Raw genomic sequence first — 25,445 nt, 5'->3', positions numbered from 1 at the left:
AAGGGGTTTTACGTAGGCGGCCAGTATTCCTAAGACGAATATACATGTACGATCAAACCTGTTGAGTAATTGTTCTGGTTTGAATTGCCCTAGACATTCTATGGCAGTTTTGATCGTGATATGCTTGAAAAATGTATATATAAACACATGGCTGTATCACTCTTTTCAAAATTTAACTAATTTTATTGATAATATTTATAAAACATAATTTATAAGCTTCCGATATCAAGTGTTTATCATATCTGGCATTTGTGAGCACGTTGTCTCTTTTCCGAAACATAATTTTAATTGACTTTATCTGGATAAACATATTAAGCTTCCGATATCCGGAGCAATTTATAAAATTTCACTTCCGACTGTTCCGGATATGAGCTTTAGTCATATAATACTATAAATGATATACATGTAATTGTTAATATTACAAATTATTATTACAAATTGTCTGGAATATTTAATGCTCTTATTCAGCCATGGATAAGGCGAAAATTCAACATAAAATTACAGGTTTTTGCAATCGATGACGAAGCAAACCCTATTTTATAATATTCTATTTTATATAAAAAGTTTCAAACTCTATTAACTTTGTAACTTAATGACCAGTCATGACGGAAATTTTATGCCAACCATAAATAAAATAAGTTAAACATATATGTTGCATTTATTATCATTTGTTCCTTTAAAGTGACTATGTTGGAAAAATAATACATTACGGTATATACAGACATACGTTTTACAGGAATTTTCAAGTCCTCTCTTGTAAATAGTATAGTTTTAAAGATGTACAGTCCGTCTCAAAGCTTATTTTTGTATGAGGTTTATTATGTATGAATATTGTTTGCCATTGATGTCATGTGACCCATGTACATTTTTGTAATTGTATATACATGCATTGTAAATATGTTGCTTCATGGACCAGTCTCGTGTACCGGCTTTGTGAAAACAAGATACATGTATATTTATTATAAAATTTACCTATTACGTTTTATTACAAAATCGACATTTTGCCTCTTATTATAAAATCTACTTTGTATGTATTTTGATACAATCTACCTTTTAGTGTAATGTTTATTCCTCTGAGGCCCATATGCACACCAATCTCAGCCTCGATTTCATGTCCTGTTCCCGCCTTATACTTGGTCCTCGTATGAATTTGTGCTGTCTCCCAAGTGTATGTCCAGTTAGTTACTGTTAAAAAAACAACAAATGAAATGAAAATGTTTAAGACTATGGATATTAGAATCTGTGGGGCTTGTGGTGGTTGAAAATTTCTGCTAATATGTACTGTAAAATGTACTCGTATTGTTAGTGTTCTATATATATTAATACTGTAAGTATATGGTAAGTTGTAGCGTTAATACGAAAACTATAATTCTGACTATGCCCCGGATAAATGAACAAATAGGAGCAAATAGGACCTGCATCAATTGGTGGCCCTAACAAGATATGATCACGACGACGACGTCGGTGATGATGATTATAATGTTGTTGTTGTTATTATTATTATTGTTGTTGTTGCTGCTGCTGCTGATGATGATGATGATGATGATGGTGATGATGATGATGATGATGATGATGATAGAAGTGGTAACCATCAAGCAACAAAATCAGTCTGATTTAATCTTCTGATTTCGTAACCTCAAATATACTTTAGGCAGTCAATGGTGACTAAAGATACATATCCGGGTGTATATATTTGATAAATATACATCATGTTTGAGTAAAAGGTGAAATATCTGTCAATTATTCACCTAATTTAACAAAGGATTGCCTCGCATTTTTATTGAGAAAAAAACTATGTGGTTTAGTAATGTTTAATTTACTTCCTCATTCATAACTTAAAACGTCACACCGATTTCACATTATTTGTAAGAAAGACCGGTTGAGACATTTCAACTTCTCTAATTTACGATATCAATTACATGAATTCACGATTTCAACTTCATGAATTCACCATTTCAGCTTCATGAAATTAAATTGACATCGTAAATTCATGAATACCGTTTGTTGAAGGTGTGAATTCTAGAAGTTAAAATTGTGAATTTACGAAGATGTAATCGAGAATTCATGAAGTTGAAATGTCCCCACCGGTCTTTCCTATATTTGAAACAGTTTGCTACTTACATATAATTACAGCTCCTATATATAAACTTAGAGTTACTCGGATGAAGGTAAATATTTTCTGAAATGAGACACATACAAATATAAATATACTGTGACGTTAATAAATGGTCTTAATATTGTTTATCAACGCCTTATCAACTAAAATATTAACATTATGAAATGGAGAAAAATAGAATCCCCCAAAGAAAGTCTGACTCGACAAAATTGAAAATGTTGCAGTCTCGGTTTGATTAAGCCTGTTCAGGGACGGAAGTTTAATTGCAAGGTACCGTCCACGCCCCCTAGCATTTTATGAATTATAATGTCCGAGTCTTATGTTTAAATATCCATTTTGAAAAGTTATATTTCTATATGAAGAAGTGTCAGACTAGAATAAGTGCAGGGATTGATCTGAATCTATAAAATATAGGGGTATTGGAGTCTGTTGCAATGACTGGAAACAAATATAGTAACATTTTACATGTAAGTGTACACATGCATACAAAAAGACCAGTATGGGCAGAACGAAACTAGTATTCATATTTAGAAGCTCTTAAGTTCAGTATGATAGTTAAACCTGAGTGACCGGAAGTAAAAAAAAACAACATTATTTGCAACTGATCATGCATGCAGTTCTTAATAGAATTCATCTTTAATATTTATACCATTCTTTAAAGTTACATTATTGTTTTTAATTCACAGACAGGAAGTTTGATCTCTGATGGGTGTGATCAAACATATCATGATTTAACCTAGTGATGTCACATGATTTCCGCGTTAGAACACATAACTTCCGTTATATACCGTTGTTGGTTATACACAGTGACATGAAATAAGTCGTCCGAATCATGGCGCAGCTTGTTATATAAAGTCATCATTTTACTGACTCTGATTAAAAATTTGAACATTATATCAAGATAAATAAGCAAATGTTTTTATGTTTGCGGAAAAAAATTGTGCGTAAAGAAATTTCCCTACTTTAGTTTTTACTTCCGCTTAAACGATATTTTCAGCATTTTTATCTCGGGTATTTTGTTCATGGTGATGTTATCTCGACATCTGACGATATTGGTGACTTAAAACCTTGCCTTTATCATGTTTTAAAGATACACAAAATAAAAATAGCGCACAACACGGGTAAATTTGGTCATGTAAATCTAGATAGAGCGGGCTTGTTAAAGACACACTACGACCTCCAACCTCTAGCTTCGGTTAAATAAAGTTATAAAAATCAGCGTATTTGCATTATGATTTATATTGTTGGTGGTAATGTTGGTGGTTTACCCTCCAGAGCACGACAATTAGCCACTTTAAATTCACTAGAGCATAGTTCAGCCACCGCATCGTTCATGGGCGGGCTGTCAAACAATTTACCAGTACTAGTTGCCTTAAAACTGATGAATCTGAACATGCAGAGGTACAGTTCGAATGACCGTAGAAAAGATTCTATGATCAATCACAACGAAAGTGATCTGCACAGCCGGTATATCGATTCACAGTCCAACGCTCTAACTTTTGAGCTATCTGTACGGTTCTTTGTTTATAATGATCAGGTCAGGTAGTATGACCTTGCAATGACAGGTACATATTATATATTAATCCCTACTTTGCTTCTGAAACCGAATATGCGTTTACTGATAAGCCTTTGCCACCAGTATCTGTGCAGTCTGACCATACTCTATACTATTGGCTGGCCAATTTCATAATTTCATCTTTATATCACCAAAATTAATAGTGAAAGGTTCAGGAATGGAAACTGGAAACGTCAATTCAAGAAGTTCTTCAGGTAAATAGTTTTTGAACTTTGCTTTTAAAGACATAGTATGCCTCTGAAACGAATAAATAGTCCCTTTTATAGAAATGGTAAACGTGAGTTAAAAACGTTTAAATAATGATGAAACAGCAAGTTACATGCTTATCACTTGAATAAAGTGACGTTTTATGTGAACTTATTTGTCAAAAACGTAGCAAAATGCAAACAAAGTATCATTTTGACTTTGATACAAAGTACTAAATTATTATAAGCAAAAGATGGTTCAGGCTGGTATATTTAATAGGGAATTGTCCTACGAGTAACTGTTTGGAAATTAAAACAGGACATCAAATTAAACGCTTTTGAGAAATGAAAATAGAAGCATTTCAATTCTTCTGGAATAAAGGGCCACGTGCAACGAGATAAGCGCATGTACAATGATTTGCAAACATGTATATGTAGATGATTATCATATAGTCATTTATTGTCTTATAGGAAGATAAAACTCTTAACCAAAATATTTTTCTCTGTCTGAGATTCAGATGTTTTCAATTTTAAAGAAAATCAAAAGATTTTAACCTATAGCCCACATTTCTTACAATAAAAATAAAACCGTATGTGAGAAGTTAGCAGTGAACAGTGAGCTAAGCAAAAAGGCATTTCAATTTATATAGGGAAGGTAATGATCTGCTGTAATGCTCAGCTGTTTTGGGCATCTAGCAGGGCATTCCTAAATATAGTGTAAAAATGCTCTGCTGGAACGCTCAGCTGGCTAGGCAATCTAGCAGTGCATTACTAAATATAGTGTTAAAATGCTCTGCTGGAATGCTCAGCTGGCTAGCTAAGCTGGCTAGGCAATCTAGCAGAACATTACTAAATATAGTGTACAAATGTTATTCTGGAATGCTAAACTGGCTAGGCAATCTAGCAGGACATTACTAAATATAGTGTAAAAATGTTCTGCTGGAATGCTAAGCTGGCTAGGCAATCTAGCAGGACATTACTAAATAAAGTGTAAAAATGTTCTGCTGGAATGCTAAGCTGGCTAGGCAATCTAGCAGGGCATTACTAAATATAGTGAGAAAATGCTCTGCTGGAATGCTAAGCTGGCTAGGCAATCTAGCAGGGCATTCCTAAATATAGTGAAAAAATGCTCTGCTGGAATGCTAAGCTGGCTAGGCAATCTAGCAGAGCATTACTAAATATAGTGTAAAAATGCTCTGCTGGAATGCTAAGCTGGGTAGGCAATCTAGCAGGACATTACTAAATACAGTGTAAAAATGCTCTGCTGGAATGCTAAGCTGGCTAGGCAATCTAGCAGGGCATTACTAAATATAGTGTAAAAATGCTCTGCTGGAATGCTAAGCTGGCTAGGCAATCTAGCAGGGCATTCCTAAATATAGTGTAAAAATGCTCTGGTGGAATGCTAAGCTGCTAGGCAATCTAGCAGAGCATTACGAAATATAGTGTAAAAATGCTCTGCTGGAATGCTAAGCTTGCTAGGCAATGTAGCAGGGCATTACTAAATAAAGTGTTAAAATGCTCTGCAGGAATGCTCAGCTGGCTAGGCACTATAGCAGAGCATTCCTTAATATAGTGAAAAAATGCTCTGGTGGAATGCTCAGCTGGCTAGGCAATCTAGCAGAGCATTACTAGATATAGTGTAAAAATGCTCTGCTGGAATGCTCAGCTGGCTAGGCACTATAGCAGAGCATTCCGTAATATAGTGAAAAAAATGCTCTGGTGGAATGCACAGCTGGCTAGGCAATCTAGCAGGGCATTACTAAATATGGTGCAAAAATGCTCTGGTGGAATGCTAAGCTGGCTAGGCAATCTAGCAGGGCATTCTGAAATATAGTTAAAAAATGCTCTGGTGGAATGCTCAGTTGGCAGACTGATTCTGAGTTCCAGGATTTATTGTTGCCAAAGTTTTATTGACATTTTCAACTTATAGGCAATTCTGAGGCACTCGCAGACTTTCAGGAATTTTCGGTGCCAATAGAAATAATGATATTTTTGACTTCTAAGGACCTTTAAGAGACTATTTCATTGTCCTGCGACTTTTTGAAGGACACTCGCAGACTTTAAGGAATTTTGGTGCCAATGCTGACATTGACAATTAAGACTTCTAGGAACCCTCAAGAGTCCATTTTGGTCGTCTGCGACTGATTCTTGGACACTCGCAGACTTTCAGGAATGTTTGGTGCCAATGGAAATAATCATATTTTTTACTTCTAGGGATCTTTAAGAGTCCATTTCATTGGCCTGCAGCGTATTGTTGGACACTCGCAGACTTTCAGGAAAGTTTGGTGCCAATAAAGATGATGGCAATTTTTATTTCTAGGGACCCGCCAGAGTCTATTTTTATGGTCTGCGACTGATTCTTGGACATTCGCTGACTTTCAGGAATCTCTGGTGCCAATGGAGATAATGACATTTTTGACTTCTAGCGACCCACCAGAGTTCATTTCGTTGGTCTGCGACTGATTTTGGGACACTTGCAGACTTTCAGGAATCTCTGGTGCCAATGGAGATAATGACATTTTTGACTTCTAGCGACCCACCAGAGTTCATTTTGCTGGTCTGCGACTGATTTTGGGACACTTGCAGACTTTCAGGAATTTTGATGCCAATGGAGATAATGACATTTCAGACTTTTAGGGAACCGCCAGAGTACATTTCTTGGGTCTGCGACTGATTCCTTGAGACTCGCAGACTTTCAGGATGTTTAGTGCCATTGCAGATCATGACTTTTTTACTTTTAAGGACCCCTTAGTCATAAGCAGAGCATTTTTACCCTAAAATGTCATTATCTGCATAAGCACCAAAAATTCCTGAAAGTCTGCAAGTGCCCAATAATCAGTCGCAGACCAACGAAATAGGCTCTGGATGGTCAAAAATGTCATAAATTGTAATTATCTCTTTTGGCGCCAACAATTCCTGAAAGTCTGTGACTGTACAAGATTAAGTCGCAGACCAAAAAAATGGACCCTGGATGGTCTCTAGAAGTAAAAAATGTCATTATCTGCCTTGATATAAAAAATCCTGAAAGTCTGTGAGTGTCTCAGAAACAGTCGCAGACCATTAAAATGGATTCAGAAAGGTCCCAATAAGTCAGAAATATCATTCTCTGCATTGTCACCAAAATTCCTGAAAGTCTGCGAGTGACTCAGAATCAGTCGCAGACCAACGAAATAGACTCAGGAGGGTTCTTTTGATGTAAAAATGTCATTATCTCCATTGGCACCGAAAATTTCTGAAAGTCTGCGAGTGTTCCAAAAACATTCGCAGACCAACGAAATGGACTCTGGATGGTCCTAAAAATTCACAAATGTCATTATCTTCATTAACACCAAAAATTCCTGAAAGTCTGCGATCGTCCCAGAATCAGTCGGAGACCAAAGAAATAGACACTTGATGGTCCCGTAGAAGTCAAAAATGTCATTATCTGCATTGGCACTAAATATTTCAGAAAGTCTACGAGTGCCAAATAATCAGTTGCAGACCAACGAAATTTATACTTTATTTAAGAATGCCCTGCTAGTTTGCCTAGACAGCTCAGCATTCCGGCAGAACATTTTTACACTAATTTTCTGAGTGCTTTGCTGGATTGCCTAGCCAGCTGAGCATTTTTAATACTATATTTAGGAATGCCCTGCTAGATTGCTTAGCTAGCTGAGCATACCAGCAGAGCATTTTTCGCACTATATTTTGGAACGCTCTGCTAGATTGCTTAGCCAGCTGAGCTTGCCAACAGAGCATTTTTACACTATATTTAGAAATGCTCTGCTGGATTGCCTAGCCAGCTGAGCATTTTTAACACTATATTTAGGAATGCCCTGCTAGATTGCCTAGCCAGCTGAGCAATTCAGCAGAGCATTTTTACACTATATTTTGGAATGTCCCGCTAGATTGCTTAGCCAGCTGAGCATAACAGCTAAGCATTTTTACACTATATTTAGGAATGCCCTGCTAGATTGCCTAGCCAGCTGAGCATACCAGCAGATCATGTTTACACTATATTTTGGAATGCCCCGCTAGATTGCCTAGCCAGCTGAGCATAACAGCAGAGCATTTTTACACTATATTTTGGAATGCCCCGCTAGATTGCTTAGCCAGCTGAGCATAACAGCAGAGCATTTTTACACTATATTTTGGAATGCCCCGCTAGATTGCTTAGCCAGCTGAGCATAACAGCAGAGCTTTTTTACACTATATTTTGGAATGCCCCGCTAGATTGCTTAGCCAGCTGAGTATAACAGCAGAGTATTTTTAACACTATATTTAGGAATGCCCTGCTAGATTGCCTAGCCAGCTGAGCATACCAGCAGAGCATTTTTACACTTTATTTAGTAATGGCCTGCTAGATTGCTTACCCAGCTGAGCATACGAGCAAAGCATTTCTACACTTTATTTTGGAATGCTCTGCTAGATTGCTTACCCAGCTGAGCATAACAGCAGATCATTGATTTCCCTATATAAATCGTAATGCCTTTTTGCTTAGCTCACTGTTAACTGCTAACTTCTCACATACAATAAAACCTATCGATATATAAAGTACATTTGGAATATCACTTGGCTTTACTGGTTATGGTGTTCGTTAATGGCAAGGGTACGTTTTAATGTCTGCTGTGTCCTGCAGGTTCTGTGTTCTAAAAGAAACTTACAAAAATACAGTTTGCCTAAAATGTGCATTTTCATACTAAAATACTTCAATAAATTTGTTCAGAAAATATTAAAAATCTTCATTCGACCACCATTTAAACGTTCAAAGATTTTCCTACATGTCGGTGTACATTCTAGAGTGGCACACTTATAAATGTTCCCAAAGTGTACTTGCTACTATTTGCTACAATATACACGATGTAAATAAATTTATAATAGTAGTATTACATTGTTTTATCAACTCAATTATGAAAAGTATTATTAAATCGTTTTATCAAATCAATTATGTTTTAATTCACCTATAGCCCACATTTCTTACAATAAAAATAAAACCTATCGATATATAAAGTACATTTGGAATATCACTTAACCGATGACCCGGAAAACAAGATATATCTTTAACATAAAAAACCAAAGCAGATGGGCTTAACCACAATAAAAAAAGAAACGAACATCGTATTTTTCCCTATACATTTATTTTGTAAACTTTGCACTTAAAAAACGAGAATCTGACACTTGAATCTTAACACAAGAGGAAAGAAAGTCAGTTATCTACATGACTCAAGTCATATCTAAAGATGTGCTGTTAAGGAAATACAGTAGTTTCTTACCTCCTTCCCCCTAATTCCTGGTAAGATGACAAAAAACGAAACAGCCAAAATAACAAATGCAAATATAAGCCCGGATTCGAGAATATCCGCTTGCCACGCAGTCGGGTTGGCATCATACCAGGTTGGAGCCCCGTTTTCACGGAATGCCTGGTACGCCATCTCTACAAGCTGGTTGAAAAATGTAACCTAGCTTTTATCTGAAGGTGGAAAGAGAAAATATGATAATATCAGTTATTGCTGTTATTGCTGATTCTTTATCATTGCGTTTCAATAACATAGTTAAAATGTTTTAACTTCAAACAAATACTGGTATTTGAGGTACTTCGCGATATTGTAGGTATATTATTCGTGCAATGCTGTGCCTTAACATTAACTGGTCTATCCTTTTATGTAAATAAAGTAATTATATATTGTCAGTAATTATAAAATGGCAAAAAAGAGATTCGTCGGTAGAACTCAGGATGGTAAATGTGTACTGAAAATCAATTTTAAATATTAACATAGAAAGTGAACAGCCTTTGTCACGGGTATACAGCAAGGTCCTCCTGTAAATCCTGGCCACCTAGCTCTATACCTTTGAGAGCTTAGTTTTGTATTTTGATACTAAAATCTATGTAACTTTAAAGACAGGGTTAAAAGTAAGGCGGCTATAAAGCGCCTTAAAAAGTCGATTGAAACACTATCTAATAATGTGCATATCGCATCGTTATTCTATAAAGAAACCAGAAAATTTAAACATAGAAACAATATAGAATTCTACAAAATTATGTCACGCTGAAAATTTTAATTTTAAATTTTTAAATGAAACGTAAAATTTCTCCTAAACATTTAGGGGGAGAATTTAGGTATTTTAATTTGAGAATGGGGTATGTAATTTTGGGGAAAAAAAAAAGGGTTTCAAAATTTTTTCAGCAAACCCCAAAAACCCCTTGGTCCCAAATTTGGGGCCCCCGTACTTAAAATAAAATATGAAGTCATTTTTTAATGTGGGGGCATTATTTTTTAAATTTTTATTTAAAAATTTACTTTTTAAAATTTTTTAAAAATTTTCAAAATTGATGTAATAAGACTGAAAAATTTGGGGAAAATTTAAAATTCATAAAATGAGTATTTAATTTTTTAGATCCCGATTTTAGGACATCGGATTGGGGATAGATAAAAATTTTCCTTTGTGCTTCAAGGGGATAATTTTAGTATATGTGGTGCCCAAAATTTGGTTTTTTTTCCCTACCCAAAATATAAGGGGTTTCCAAATTTTTAATAAAACTTTTTGGGGAAAGGGGAGTTTCCCCTTTTTAAAAATCTTTATTTTTTTCCCTTTTTTTAACAAACAAGGGGTGGAGAAAGGGCGTATACAAATAAAAAAAATTAAAATTTTTTCAAAATAAAATTTTTTGTACATTGTATTAAGAGGGAACCCCCCTTTTTTTTTTTTCCCGCGACCCCGTTTTTGCTTTTTTTCCTTTTTTTTATTCTTTTTTTTTTTAAAAAAAAGAAAAAAATTGGGGCTTAAATTTTGTTTTGGGGTTTTTTTGTTTATGTATTTGAATTTAAAAGATTTGGAGAATTATTTTTTTAAAATTTTGTTAAAAATCGTTTAAAAAATCAGTTTCGATTTACCCTTTAAATTTTTGATCCTCTTATTAAGATGAATCAAAATTCCATTCCTAGAAAAGGGAACTGTCCTTACTCGTTTTTAAAATAATCATTCCCTTGAATATTGGGAACTTATCCCAAAATATCCATTTCTATACCCAACCCGGGTTTGTTAAGTTTCATTAATTCAAAAGTTCATAATGGTTTAAAAGTACGTTTTAATTTTAAAACATAAACGTAAAGGCATAGGTTTTTTGTTTTGAAATTTTTTGTTTAAAGCGACACTTTTTAAATAACCCTTTTAAATATGTGGGAAATTAAACGAAAATTTCGATAAAAAAATTGATTTAAAAACCCCAATGCATACCCACTTTTATCATTTATTTATAATATAAGAAATGCATTATACAAATATGTTTTCTATATGATTTGTTTCGTTTTGCAAAGAAGGAAAAAGAAAAGAGCAATGACTTGAAGGTCATTGATCAAATGTTAAGAATTGATTTATATTAAACCTTTATATTAAAACCATCTTATAAAGCGAATACAATGAAAATATGCAATGGACGAGTCGTAAATTTTATTCAGATAGTGACTGACTTTAACAAAATAATTGATTGAATAAAGTTCAAAGCATTTAAGGAAGTTTCAACACCTAAATAAAAGAAAAGCATATACGAAACGCATAAAAGTTATCCTCAGTTTAAACAAAATTAATGTTAACAAAATGCATACATACTTTACTTTAAGTCAAATATATCCTTTCTGTTTCACTAAATTGTAATACAATTGAAGTCAAGCCCAGCTGTATCGCAGTTTAAGATAGTGTTTACATGGTTTATAATAAATTTTTCAACTTCCTGAATCCCTCAATCGTGACACAGAGTGTTTAGTCGTCCAGATAATTTGTTAAGTGGATATCTCATTCTTTACTACATTGTTCACTGTATAGTCAAATATGAATTGATTAAATGCTTTACGAAAAACAATATGCGGAAAAAATATACAAGTAAATTTACTTTTTTGAAATCAAATTTTTTTGTTTCTAAAGTATTTTAATTGGATGAGAAAAGGAAAAAACTCATTTCAAACTTGTCTTTATTAAAAAATTTTCCCCAAAGACTGCCTGGTTTTTTAGTATATCATGGCAAGTTCTTTACTGTTATAAACTGTAATTCAAATTTTTTTTACTTCAATTTATTGTGTTTTTTGGATGTTTCCTGGAAAAACTAATGGTCTAAACATTTCCCACTTTTAAAAAGCCCAGTGCATATGGCCGTTTCTTTACTGTCATTGCTTTTTATTACTTTTTTTTCTGCCTAATGCATTAAAGTTTTACAGTCAGGGGCCCTTAAAATGTCAAATGTTGATGTCTAAAGTTTTTTTATCTTTCGTTTGCCCGACTAAAAGCATATTGTTTGCCTAATGCTTATTTTACTGTTTTCTGTCTTGTGTCGTGTTAAACACAATACTCCTAAAAACTTCCGTTAAGGTTAAAGAATAATTTCGTTTTTAGCAGCTGTATGCGCTAATTCATTTCTCTAAAGAATGTATTGGTTCGTTTTGGTGTCGGTCACTGACATATTTGCGTAATTTTGGTAGACTATTACACAAGTCTTGCGTTATTTTCATATTCCTGTGTTACCATGGTTACCGGATTTATAGTATAACCTACTGAGACAAGAATTTAAAAAAAAGAATTAGACTTAATTCACACAAAAATCACATTGACCTACCTTTATGGTAAAATATCGGTGGAGGCTTTCAGGACATCGCCAGAGGCATTGCCCGTCTTTGACGTTTGCACAATGTTTTGCGCAACCAAAGCAATCGCAATCTTTCGGCCCTTTCTGTCAGTTTTCGGACACTTAGTATGAATACATAGAACGGACACTGTATCTAATATAGGCTACAAAACCTACACACGTTAACAAAATGAAACAGTTAGTAAATGCTGAAAGATTAGGACTAAGTTTATTACATTTTATCGAGTGGAAGTCCACCTAATTTAATTAGAATTCAATACTGTAGATTCTACATAAGTTATATTTGGTTGTTTTAGTTGGTTAATTATCTCTTAGTAACTCGTGGCCAGGTCCACGAATGGTATCCCGTGCACAACACTTAATAAATTCATGCGAACGACTAAGTGACTTGTGACCACGACATAGAATCTCGTATACACGCACGACTTAGTAACTCGTAACACAACCTAGTATCTCGTGCACACTTAGATTTACTTATCTCGCGTGCACGACTTAGTAACTTATGACCACGACTTATATAGTATCTCGTGCGCACCACTTAGTAACTCTTGGCCACGACATGTTCAGTATCTCGTGCGCACGACTTAATTATCTTGTGCCATAAAAACGCACAAATGTCACCTCTGTGCCTACTTATGTGGGTCAAGACATAGAATCAGTTAATTTACAATATTTCATAAGTCAGGTTAGGTTTGGTTGAATATGTTCAAAGGAAATTTCATTCAATAAATCTAATATTTGTGAAAAGCTTTGTTTGTTCGCGACTCGTCAAATATTTTCGCGCTGACTGAAACTTTCACAGTTTGTCCGAAGTGATCTCCCTTAAATGACGTCACATGGTTTCAGCAAATTGTTTCAAGATGGCGAACTATGCGGAGTCCGGTGGATTTTGGAGTGCACCAAAAGTGCAATACAGTCAACAGACTCATAGTTTGTTGAAAGGTAATGTAACAAATAACGATATATAGTAATTATATATCTTGATATATTTTTTTAAATATTGGATTTACGATTTTGAGAGAGATATATGCTTTGTTTACATGGAATCGTGTATTCGTACTCAAACATTTTCGATACAAAATATTATTTTATCAGTAGATTCTATCTTATGTTGCTTTGAGGTTTGTTTCATATGCATAAGCATTTTATGTAAAACACTTATTTATCGATCAAAGATTAGACATAAGACACATTTTTATTTGTCTTTTTTTATCTTTCTAATTTCTTGCATTTCTTCCATTTATAATCTTATCCATAAACCCTTACCCTAGAAATAATCTAATTTTGTAGGGAATCATAAATATTTGAGAAATAATATCAGGTAAAGTCATAATTTTACAAATAGCTTTGGACACGTCACAGATTCTTAAGTCTAGCTAATGAAAGTTTAAAATAGATAAATCATAAAAAAAGCGGGGGGATGGGGGGTGGTTTGATATGGGTGACTCTCGTTCTATCTGACCTACACTCTGATCAAAGAGCCAGATAAAGATAGAGAGGAAACTATGATGTTATTCACTTAAAATCTGTTTCAGGCAAGTTCACAATTTGCAAGAATTTCTGTGACCATGTTTGTCACTGTCATGTTGTCTGAAATTTGTAATGGTAGAATCAAAAAAGCAGTTGCAAAAATGTGAAAAAGAAACAAAGATTAAGAAGATATGAATTATTCTAAGTAATAGATGAAATAAAATGTAAAGACATTTGGTTACGTAAAACAAGATAGTGGAAATTGATCACTTCACGAGGCAATGAATCTTGGGATTGTGGATCAGGATTAAAAAAAAAATCTATTTTTAGAGCTTTTTATTCCTATATAATGTAAGACCTGATTGAACATGGGCGGAGACAAGATGACATAAGTGGGCCCAGCATAAGTAGTCCTGGGAAAAGAACGAGTATTTGTAGTAGTTGATAATTGTTTCAAAGCCTGGGAATGGCAAGCTTGACTGTTTAAAGTGGAATGGCAACCTTACTTTGCAAGATATTTTGATACATAATAAGGGGTTGATATATGTGGCTTTGCTCTTGGCTCCTATAATCTAGAAAATCAAGCTTGTCCTTTTGTGACACCAAGATACATTGCTAATGAACCTGATTCTAGTATGGTATTTTGCAAGGTATTTTGTGTTGGTACTTGAGTCTTTCATTTTATAATTAGGATGATTTGACATTTTGAAGGATTGAATTTTTTGTCCCATTTTGAATATGACCTTTCATATATACTGGTGCTACATATACCATTTGTTCATAAATCTTGCAATGCAATTTTTTATTAATTTGCAGTGACTTTTAGAATATGAATATATATATAGGATGTGCATATAGTTAAAAATGGGGAATATTGGTCTATTGACTGTATCAAAACAACCAGTCTTATAAGGTTTGGTCTAAAGTCTTACTGGGATTAAGATTATTCTCGGAGATGATCATGTTTTAATCAAGTTATATTTTATTTCAGAGATGATGCAGGAATCCAAACTTACAAATTTTCAACAGAGACATCTAGAAAAACAGTTAAGAGGTAAGAATTTATTACCATCAGTTTCTAATTTATACATTTTAAATGGCAATAATGCCTGCACTACTACTAGTTCAGACTCTTTCATCATATGAAATTAGATGGCTGCATAATTATGAGAATGAAAAAAAATAATCTTTAAATTAATTACATTTAGTGAACCTGTATTATATTGTGCAAGATTACTACATATTAAAGTTATTTTATATTAATTGTATGTAATGCTGTAAGTTTCAGTGATCTGTTACATTAATTACATATGAATGGGACTTTGTCAAAATATTCCATTCCATATACATGTAATAAGATAATTCATGCCTTTAAGAGGAACTACTCTAAGAGCTGACAAAGGAAAACAAATTAATGATATTGAAAATTTAAGCACATGTGTTATTATTTTAGGTGGGGGAACTTTACCAACCCAGTGCAATCCAACATCTAGTGCCAAGAAAAAGCAAGCCCCAGCACCTAAGAAACCTCCAAAATACCTTACACCAAAGTAAGTTAACAGTTCTACTCTTTGCTTTCCATTGACTTAATATTTATGTTCAGGTTGCGGTTAACCATTTCTAGTAATTTCTAGATGAAATTTATAGGAGTAGTAGATAGTGGCCATGATAAGTGGATATAACACTAAGTATTATGTGTGTCCACTGTGATTGATAACAAATAACTTTGTAAACTGAAACAATGAAGAATTATTGGAGTCAATATGAACTCTTAAGTCTGCACAGCATTTAGTCTTAAGGTAATCTTACCTTATAATTACTTACTTCATTTGCACGTTTGCCAGGCCCAATATTTTAATCACTGCAAGTACTCATGTACTTGAATGTTATTATTTTTCTAAAAGAACTTGTTGAAATAACAAAACACTTATTTCTTACCTTTGTTTCTTCATATAATTCTTTCCATTATAGTGCACATTATTACATTGAAAACTGCTTCATTTTGCATTCCAACTAGAACAAAACTTTCTAGTTTCAGTATGGTATTTTTTGAAAACATGTTACTAGGCATTGCCATGTTTTCTTGTTAAATTTGAAATAGATGAAGATTGTTTTCTATATTCTATTTTAAACAGGAATTATCAAAGTAAGATGAGATCAAAGGAAACCATTGAAGCATCAGGAGCTTATGAGAGGCCAGAATATGAACCAACTCCTTCACATTGTAAATATCTCTTTTATTAAGTTTTCAATTAAAAATCATAAAAAGGGTCATCTTCAGCCAAGTTGTTAACATTGCTTACTTCAAATCACTATTCACTTGCCTACTGCTGTAGGTTCAGACCCCAGACATATATTTTTTAATATTAGAAAGCAATATATTTAATAGAAGTATGTATATGTATCATGGTACTTAACAAAATTTGTCCTAATCTAAGAGCTTAATTTAATTAAGTTCAATATCGAAAAACTTTCTAGTCCAACCAATTAGACTTGTTAGAAGACAAATGAAGTCATTTTAGACGAAGGGTGTCATTTTCCAAGTTAACAGTTTGACTGTAGGAAAAACGCAGCCTGTAAAAAGCATCAAACCATTCACACCAAATAAATAAGGCTAAAAACTTTCATAACGAATTGTGATAAAGAACAATTCTAATGGTTTCTTGAATGTTTTTCAGAACTTTTTGATATTTCAAACCATATAAAACAAAACAGTGTTTAAAAACCTGTGACTGTGAAGTCCTGTAACTTTATAGAATGAAATACATGTAGATAATAACTTCCATTTTCAGGGTTTAAAAATTCTGCAAAGGAGAAAGAGAAACTTGCAAATATGATGGCGTTTGGTAAGGATATTGACCCGGCAGCTGAAAGGTTAAAACGTAGGTCACAACCTGTAGAATACGAGGAGGAGCCTGTCCCAGACAGATTTGATGAGTGTAAGAATTTAGTTTTTATAAAGCTAGGAAGAGGCATTTTATTATTATGTTACTGAATTGTCTCCCTTCTTTATTATCATATTTAATGCTTGTTCTTTTCACAGATGAGAAAGTGAAGACTTACAATTACAAAGTCGAGGCTCAAAGAAAAAAAAATATAACAGGAACTCTTAAAAACTGTGTGGACATTTATCACATCAAAGTATCTTTAAAATGATGTATTGCAGGTGTTTTTCTCACAAAATTAACTGGAAAATATGATTAGTTTATACCAATTCATTTAAGTTCAATTATGTTGGAAGCTATAAGCTTATTGTAATACTCTGGAATCTGTTTTTGGAACCAACCAGTATTAAGCAATGAGTGTATCATAACAACTGCTTGTCCCTGACGGGATTTGAACCTACATGGTCAGCAACCTTTACATTACTAGAAAATATGATTTCAAACACAGGTTTTCTATTACAAATATATTCTTAGACAATTGCTCAAATTATAACTGTTTATATTCCTAATTAAGTTAACCCTTACATTGCTAAATATCTTAAATTGGCTTGTCCATCTTTTAATCTGGAGACAACTGAGTTTGGTTTATAATGTTTGCATGGGTAGATTCTGTAATTGCCAGTAAGCTAGTGTTAAGGATAAGTAAGGCAGCAAGTTTAGTTGATTTTAAAGATGTGATTTAAATATCTGAATTTTTGCTTTTGTCTTGAATAGTATTTTAGTAAAATTATAAAATATTGTTTAAAAAGTATCAAACTGACCCTAACCTCCTGATTTTGTGTAATCGACTTGCCCTGCTTTGAATTAGGAACAATCCATTTACCTGGTAAGAAACTTCACTATCAAGATACAAAAATTTAGCTGCTAACAATAAAGAGTCGTGTCAGGTGGCATGGATTTGCCTGCTGGCCTGGCTTTACACTGGTGGCAAAGGCTTATCATTTTTGTTTCCAGCAGGTTAAGGAGGATACTGTTTCTTATATGTGACTTGTCTATTTCAGTGCAACAAGAGATAGATGAACGAAGAGAATTTTTAAGTCAAATGGAAGCTGTCGGACAGGGAGAAAAACACAGACCACTCATTGAAACTCAAATATCTCAGGTACAAACAAAAATAATTCATCAAGATTTGTTTATCATTGGCAGTATATTTCTTATCACAGGGCAATGCTCATATGTACATGTACAAAGTCAAATATATAAACTAAAATACATGTCTTTATATGACCTAATATTGCAGCATTAATGTGATCACATTTTATATTGGTCTAGCCAATTTATTGCTGATTTTCAAGAAATATCCAGATAATTTGATACAGAATTACTATGCCAGAGGTACAATTATCTAATAAATTATAAATAAAAACCAATATCCTGAATTATAAATAACAACTATATTGTAAACAATTACAAACGTTCATTCCATTTATTTGAGAAATTTTAAGATTTTTTTTACAAACATTTTTTGCAGCTCATAAGAGAAATGGAATTAATAGACAAGAAAAGATCAAAAGAATTGGAAGAACTTATAGCAAGAGAGGATGCCAAGAAAAAGAACAAATAACTGACAATCTCCAGACAGCTTAGATCATTATTAGATGAAACATATCCATATGGTTCACATAGTGACAATATCCATCTATATTCTTGTTTTGAAAATGAGAAATTTAAATGTAAAAAAGGATGAAAAAAATATAGATATTTTTTTTGAACTTTTGATAAGGAAGCTGTGCTTTTTATGCATAGTATTGTTAATGTACAACATCTGTACTGTTTAGATTTGCAGTCTCAGAACTAAAGTTTAAAATTGTTTTAGAAAGTTTTACTCAGCATTGTAAACTTGACATTGTTTCTACAAAATAATTTCATGGATGAAATAGAACTCTTCCGTACTTCAGTAAATCAAAAAGAAAGGTGTTATGTTATTGCAGTGAAATTCTGATACTTTATTATTTAGTCCCTGTTGATAAAGGAAATGTTTTTTGGAAATGTTTTATGTATTGTGTTTTTAAACACTTGTTAATCACATTATGACACTTGTTTAACACTTTTCATTGTAATATAATCATTATGTAGATCTTTATTTCACACATGTTTTCCTCGGCCAGGAAAGCTGGAACATCGCGATATGACCTATACTGTGTCGATGTGACGTTAAACCCAAAACAAACAAACAAAAACATGTTTTATATATTATTAGGAATTACTCTTTGATAGTTAGCCTGCTAGAGAAATCAGTATCTGCCCATTGAAGACTAAGATCACCCAGCACATCTGTGCCACCTGATTATGGTCTACAGCTTTTACTTTTTAGTCAGTACATATTTTGAAAATTTCCTTAAAAGTGACGGATGATTTTGTCTAGATTGAAAGAGAGAAAAGTCCATTTATGATATTTATCATGGTAAGGGTTAAACATTGATGTTGGACTGTTTTGGAGTTTCAATACATGTCTTATTATATATCATGTGATAAAAAGGTTCTTACACATATACACTAACATACACATATACACTAACATACACATATACACTAACATACACATATACACTAACATACACATATACACTAACATACACATATACACTAGCATACACATATACACTAACATACACATATACACTAACATACACATATACACTAACATACACATATACACTAACATACACATATACACTAACATACACATATACACTAACATACACATATACACTAGCATACACATATACACTAACATACACATATACACTAACATACACATATACACTAACATACACATATACACTAACATACACATATACACTAACATACACATATACACTAACATACACATATACACTAACATACACATATACACTAACATTTAACTTGTCCTTGAAAAGCTATAATGCCCATATAAAACTCAAAGACTTCTTAAATATACACCTACATATATCAAATGGCAATTCATGTTAGGATCCCATATTATATACAATATTTGTATTATTTCTGCTTGCCAATCTTTCTTTCTATGTTTAAACATGTTGCAATGTTAAGAAACCTTTTTCTCAGAAGTCTTTCATCGTAATATATTTCCTTGGTTTTAACTAACATTATTTTCAACTTGTCATACTTAACCACTGCTTCTAAAGGAACTGAACTTGTAAAGGAAAGTTTTTGACAAAAATCAATAAAAAGATATGTTCAGACCACAGCACATGTAGTTTATAAATATATTTTATGACAAGGAAATCATATCTGGAAATACCTTTCAGATTATAGAAAATACATGTATTCAGGTTGTAAAGTTCAGGTTTTGGAATTTCTTTCAAATGTTACTATTTTATTACTTAAACTTAAATAGTTAAGAATTCTAGTTGTTTTAAGTCGTATATTGTTTAAGGAAAAAAAACAACTGTCTACTAGTTTGCCAAGGTGTTTTTAATTCATGTTTTTAATTAAACCACATGTGTATTTTGTGTTCATACATATATATTACATAAGCATTCCATACAGAGGTGGTAGTCACAGTCATTTTGTAAACATGAGTTTATTTCATCCTATATGTTGTTGTAGTGTTATCATGGACTCTGCAAATTAAGTTGTAACTTACCCTTTAATCCTTTTAAATTGTTATAGGTAATACTGACTTATTTATGTCACCAGTCTATAAACATGCTAGTCTGTTTATATGTAAACATGCTAGTCTGTTTATATGTGTATTCTGACCAGATTCTCTTCTGTCGACTGCTTTATTTTTAGCTCGACTATTCGATAAGAATAAGTAGAGCTATTGTAGTCACCCGAGCGTCGGCGTAACCACTTATGTTAAAGTTTTTGTAATAGTTTAAATATTTTCAAAGTCCATTGACATATGGCTTTGAAACTTTGCACACTTGTTCACCATCATGACCCCAACCTGTAGACAGGAGGAGGTAACTGTATCAAGCATTTTGACAGAATTATGCCCCTTTTTCGACTTAGAATTTACGTTAAAGTTTTTGTAATAGTTCAAATATTTTCAAAGTCCATTGACATATGGCTTTGAAACTTTGCACACTTGTTCACCATCATGACCCCAACCTGTAGACAGGAGGAGGTAACTGTATCAAGCATTTTGACAGAATTATGCCCCTTTTTCGACTTAGAATTTACGTTAAAGTTTTTGTAATAGTTCAAATATTTTCAAAGTCCATTGACATATGGCTTTGAAACTTTGCACACTTGTTCACCATCATGACCCCAACCTGTAGACAGGAGGAGGTAACTGTATCAAGCATTTTGACAGAATTATGCCCCTTTTTCGACTTAGAATTTACGTTAAAGTTTTTGTAATAGTTCAAATATTTTCAAAGTCCATTGACATATGGCTTTGAAACTTTGCACACTTGTTCAACATCATGACCCCAACCTGTAAACAGGAGGAGGTAACTCTATCAAGCATTTTGACAGAATTATGCCCCTTTTTCGACTTAGAATTTACGTTAAAGTTTTTGTAATAGTTCAAATATTTTCAAAGTCCATAGACATATGGCTTTGAAACTTTGCACACTTGTTCACCATCATGACCCCAACCTGTAGACAGGAGGAGGTAACTCTATCAAGCATTTTGACAGAATTATGCCCCTTTTTCGACTTAGAATTTACGTTAAAGTTTTTGTAATAGTTCAAATATTTTCAAAGTCCATTGACATATGGCTTTGAAACTTTGCACACTTGTTCACCATCATGACCCCAACCTGGAAACAGGTGGAGGTAACTCTATCAAGCATTTTGACAGAATTATGCCCCTTTTTCGACTTAGAATTTACGTTAAAGTTTTTGTAATAGTTCAAATATTTTCAAAGTCCATTGACATATGGCTTTGAAACTTTGCACACTTGTTCACCATCATGACCCCAACCTGTAAACAGGAGGAGGTAACTCTATCAAGCATTTTGACAGTATTATGCCCCTTTTTCGACTTAAAATTATGTTAAAGTTTTTGTAATAGTTCAAATATTTTCAAAGTCCATTGACATATGGCTTTGAAACTTTGCACACTTGTTCACCATCATGACCCCAACCTGTAAACAGGAGGAGGTAACTCTATCAAGCATTTTTTTTACTATCAAGCAGTAAGAATAGCCGAGCGTTGCTGTCCTACAGACAGCTCTTGTTATCATTTTTTGTCCCCCTTGTGGCCGAGTGGTAGCCTTTCAGAATTGCAGCCACTGTTTATCCCTGAGGTGACTAAATGGAGTCAGTGCATCTATAAGCTCCAGCAGGTGAGGTGGTTTTGACCCTTGGTGTTACTTTAAGTTTGTAACACCCAATTTTAGCAAAAATCATCTTTCCAGTTTCAGCACCATATGACCTTAATTGTGTTACATCATTTAAATGTATACCGTGTATACTTAAAAACTTCAATGTCCGTCCTGGTTGTTTTTTTTATGTTTATTATCATTTTATCTTGTATTTTGTTCTTTCTCTTTGTTTATACATTTTGTATTTCAAAGGAAGTAAAATTATAGATTTCCATGTATGTCTATATGTTTTTAAAATAATTTATATACATACTGTATGTGTTACATATTTTTTCTATATATTAAATGTGATATTTTATTTGAAATAAATGACCAAAATTCATTTTGTTGTTAAAAAATTTCACCTCGTATCATCATTCAGCCAGCATTTTGTTGAAAGTTAGGATTCTTTTGAATTTAAGAAAGGCAGGAATACATTTTTCTACAAGATACATACATATATCATTATTTTTTTCAATTGATTACCATTTCGAGGGCCAGTACTACCTGAGAAAAGGCTGACTAAATACTTTTAAAAGTTTGATATGAAGAATTATAAGTAGGACTGATTCATTATAATAATTTGAGACTATAGAGGCATCTAATATTCTTTCTGATCAAATTAACCTGAATATAATTATTCAATATTGACGCACCATCCTTGTTTCTATTGATCCTTTTTCTTCCTAAACCTATTTGAAAGATTTTGCCTCCAGTTGTCATGGCAACTATGATTATTAAAGAAACTGTGATTGTGCTGCATGCAAAGAACATCCCAGACAATTTTCATCAATTTAGGCCAAAGGGTTTCACATGATGTATCATTTGAATCAAATGACCAATTATCCAAAAAGCTCAGGTGAGCTAAAAAGTTGCAACATTTGTCAGAATACCACGTATTGGCTAGAACATTTCTTTTCTTGTATCACATGGTAGCAAAACTATTTGTAACAGCTCTATTAAGGAATATGTTTCTGATATGACAGATATTTCAATGTAACGTGGCTCAATCTTCACCTCCAAAACAGAATTGTATCAGAGAAAAATACAAACACATGGAATGATAATAAAAACTTTTAATAACAATGAGATTGTGCACATTTCTAAAAATAACAAAATTAAAAATATTACTACAAGGATGATTTGTATTTAAATATTCTGCTATCACAGTAAAATTACTACATTACTACATCTATTTCGAGGGGTGTATGCAGAATAGTTGTAACTCATATAATCTAAAAGGGTTACAACCATTTTGCACAAAGCCCTTAATTTGTTCTCGTATTAAAATTTGATTGACAATTGCCAGCATTATTTATTTATTATCCAACATGTTTTTTATACTAGAATTTCCAAATACAGCCACAAGCTTAAAAACATCTGATATGGAATGTACAATTTTAAACAATCAGTTGGCTTAAAGTTGCATATGTACTGGCTAAAGATGGTTCTTAAATACATATAATTAAAAACTACATAATCAAGATATGTTTGTAAAACATGTATGCCCCCTATCAGCAGCCAATTAGTCATGACTTTTGACCTAGTGACCAAAAAATCAATAAGGGTTAATTAATAGTCACTAGGTAATTGCGACCGCAAAGGTTGTGTGCAGCAATTTTATGACAAAGTTATTTCAAATCTTACCAAATAATATATGCATAAATTTTATGAATCATGTAGGCCTCTTTAATGACAGCCAAGTTGCTATAATTTTATTACATGACCTTCAAATGTGTATACCAAAAGGATTTTTAGTTTAATAAAAAAATATCAACCAAGGCAACTTGAGTTGTTGAGTTATTGGTCAGAAATGGTCTTTACAAATGTACATACAAGGTAAATATGACAGTGACCCTAGAATCAATAGGGGTTATCTACTGGCCAAAACCAATGCACCTGTGAAGTTTGATGGTTAAGGGCCCATGAGTTGGGATAATGATCAGAAAGCAATGTTACTTATAAGGTCAATGTGATCTTGACATCTGACGCCTTAACGCCAAAAAATCCATCGAGATCCTCTTCTGACCAAAAGCAATGAATCTGTAAAGCTTGAAGGTCAAGGGTTCATGGGTTGTCCAGTTATTGATAGAAGACCATTTTGAAATACAAGGTCAATGCAACCTTGACATTTGTTCCCCTGACCCAAAAATCATTAGGGGTCATCTACAGGCCAAGACCAATGCACTCTCAAAATTTAAGGGCCAATAGCCCATAGCTTGTCAAGTTATTGATAGAAAACCAGTTCTACCTACAAGATAAATGCAACCTTGATATTTGAACCCAAAATCAATAGGGGCCATCTACTGGTCTTGAACAATCATCATACCAAGTTTGAAGTTCCTAGGCCTATGCATTCTTTAGTTAATGATCGGAAACCGTTTTTACCTACAATGTCAATGTGACCTTGACCCCAAAATCAATAGGGGTCATCTGCTGGTCATGAAAAATCATCAAACCAAGTTTGAAGTTCCTAGGCCTAAGCATTCTTTAGTTATTGATCGGAAGCCGTTTTTACCTACAAGGTAAATGTTACCTTGACCTTTGACCCCAAAATCGATAGGGGTCATCTGCTGGTCATGAACAATCATCATACTAAGTTTGAAGTTCCTAGGCCTAAGTGTTCTTTAGTTATCACCCGGAAACCATTTTAACCTACAAGATCAATGTGACCTTGACCCCAAAATCAATAGGGGTCATCTACTGGTCATGAAAAATCATCATACTAAGTTTGAAGTTCCTAGACCTAAGCGTTCTTTAGTTATCACTCGGAAACCATTTGGTCTACAGACTAACAGACCCACTGACAGACAAATGCAAAGCAATATACCCCCACTTCTTTGAAGGGGTGGGGGGCATAATAAAATTAGAAAATGCTGATAATTTTACTATTGTTATTGAAAATACAAAATGAAACAAATCCTCATGAATTGTATCAGTATTTCTCATTTTCTGCCTATTTGTTATAACAAAACATGGATAAAAATTAAAACAACTGTTCATATCATGAACAAAAAGAGGATATGTTGATAAAATATTTAATTTTGATTCTCATACCATTTTGCTATAACTGCCCCACACATACTACAATTTTTTTAATCCAATATTTCCTCTTAAATGTATTTAAATATGAAACAACACTAATGACAAGAAGGTACTAACAAAATGCTCTCAACTTGACAGTAAAGTGGAATTTCTAGCTTGTCATAAAAGCTATGATACATTGCAAATTTTAGTTCTGTGAACGCCAAAGTACATGTATCATCACATATGGT

At 33.2% G+C, this 25,445-nt stretch overlaps 2 protein-coding genes across 5 annotated transcripts in view; one reads left to right on the top strand and one right to left on the bottom strand.

The window, feature by feature from the left end:
* The window catches only part of LOC132726274 (dual oxidase maturation factor 1-like), a 28,569-nt gene extending 16,945 nt beyond the window's left edge, over positions 1 to 11,624 (bottom strand). For all 4 annotated transcript variants that reach the window (XM_060711571.1, XM_060711573.1, XM_060711572.1 and 1 more), the window contains exons 1-4: positions 11,465 to 11,624; positions 9,130 to 9,326; positions 2,122 to 2,179; positions 1,051 to 1,185 (exon numbers count right to left, since the gene is read on the bottom strand). In XM_060711571.1, the coding sequence (XP_060567554.1) occupies positions 1,051 to 1,185; positions 2,122 to 2,179; positions 9,130 to 9,288 (352 nt within the window). In that variant the 5' untranslated portion in view covers positions 9,289 to 9,326; positions 11,465 to 11,624. The remainder of the gene's footprint in view (positions 1 to 1,050; positions 1,186 to 2,121; positions 2,180 to 9,129; positions 9,327 to 11,464) is intronic.
* A 1,662-nt stretch (positions 11,625 to 13,286) lies between these two features.
* LOC132726278 (UPF0193 protein EVG1 homolog) lies at positions 13,287 to 22,513 on the top strand. The gene is made up of 7 exons (XM_060711585.1): positions 13,287 to 13,433; positions 14,953 to 15,015; positions 15,415 to 15,511; positions 16,097 to 16,185; positions 16,754 to 16,900; positions 17,908 to 18,008; positions 18,378 to 22,513. The coding sequence occupies exons 1-7, from the start codon at positions 13,328 to 13,330 to the stop codon at positions 18,468 to 18,470; spliced, it is 696 nt and encodes a 231-aa protein (XP_060567568.1). The 5' UTR covers positions 13,287 to 13,327; the 3' UTR covers positions 18,471 to 22,513.
* The last annotated feature ends 2,932 nt before the right edge of the window (positions 22,514 to 25,445 follow it).

Source organism: Ruditapes philippinarum, unplaced genomic scaffold, assembly GCF_026571515.1.
Source record: "Ruditapes philippinarum isolate M1 unplaced genomic scaffold, ASM2657151v2 ctg1030_1_1_1_1, whole genome shotgun sequence".
Classification (NCBI taxonomy): Eukaryota; Metazoa; Mollusca; class Bivalvia; order Venerida; family Veneridae; genus Ruditapes; species Ruditapes philippinarum.
Note: the sequence above shows the minus strand (reverse complement) of the source record. Positions and strands in the feature narration are given on the sequence as shown.

What these genes read in the sequence shown, in the direction of transcription:
- LOC132726278 (XM_060711585.1), top strand. Translation starts at nt 13,328, where the DNA reads ATGGTTTCAGCAAATTGTTTCAAGATGGCGAACTATGCGGAGTCCGGT. An exon ending in CCAAAATACCTTACACCAAA is followed by an intron (nt 15,512 to 16,096) that starts GTAAGTTAACAG and finishes TATTTTAAACAG; the next exon opens with GAATTATCAAAGTAAGATGA. An exon ending in TTGAAACTCAAATATCTCAG is followed by an intron (nt 18,009 to 18,377) that starts GTACAAACAAAA and finishes CATTTTTTGCAG; the next exon opens with CTCATAAGAGAAATGGAATT.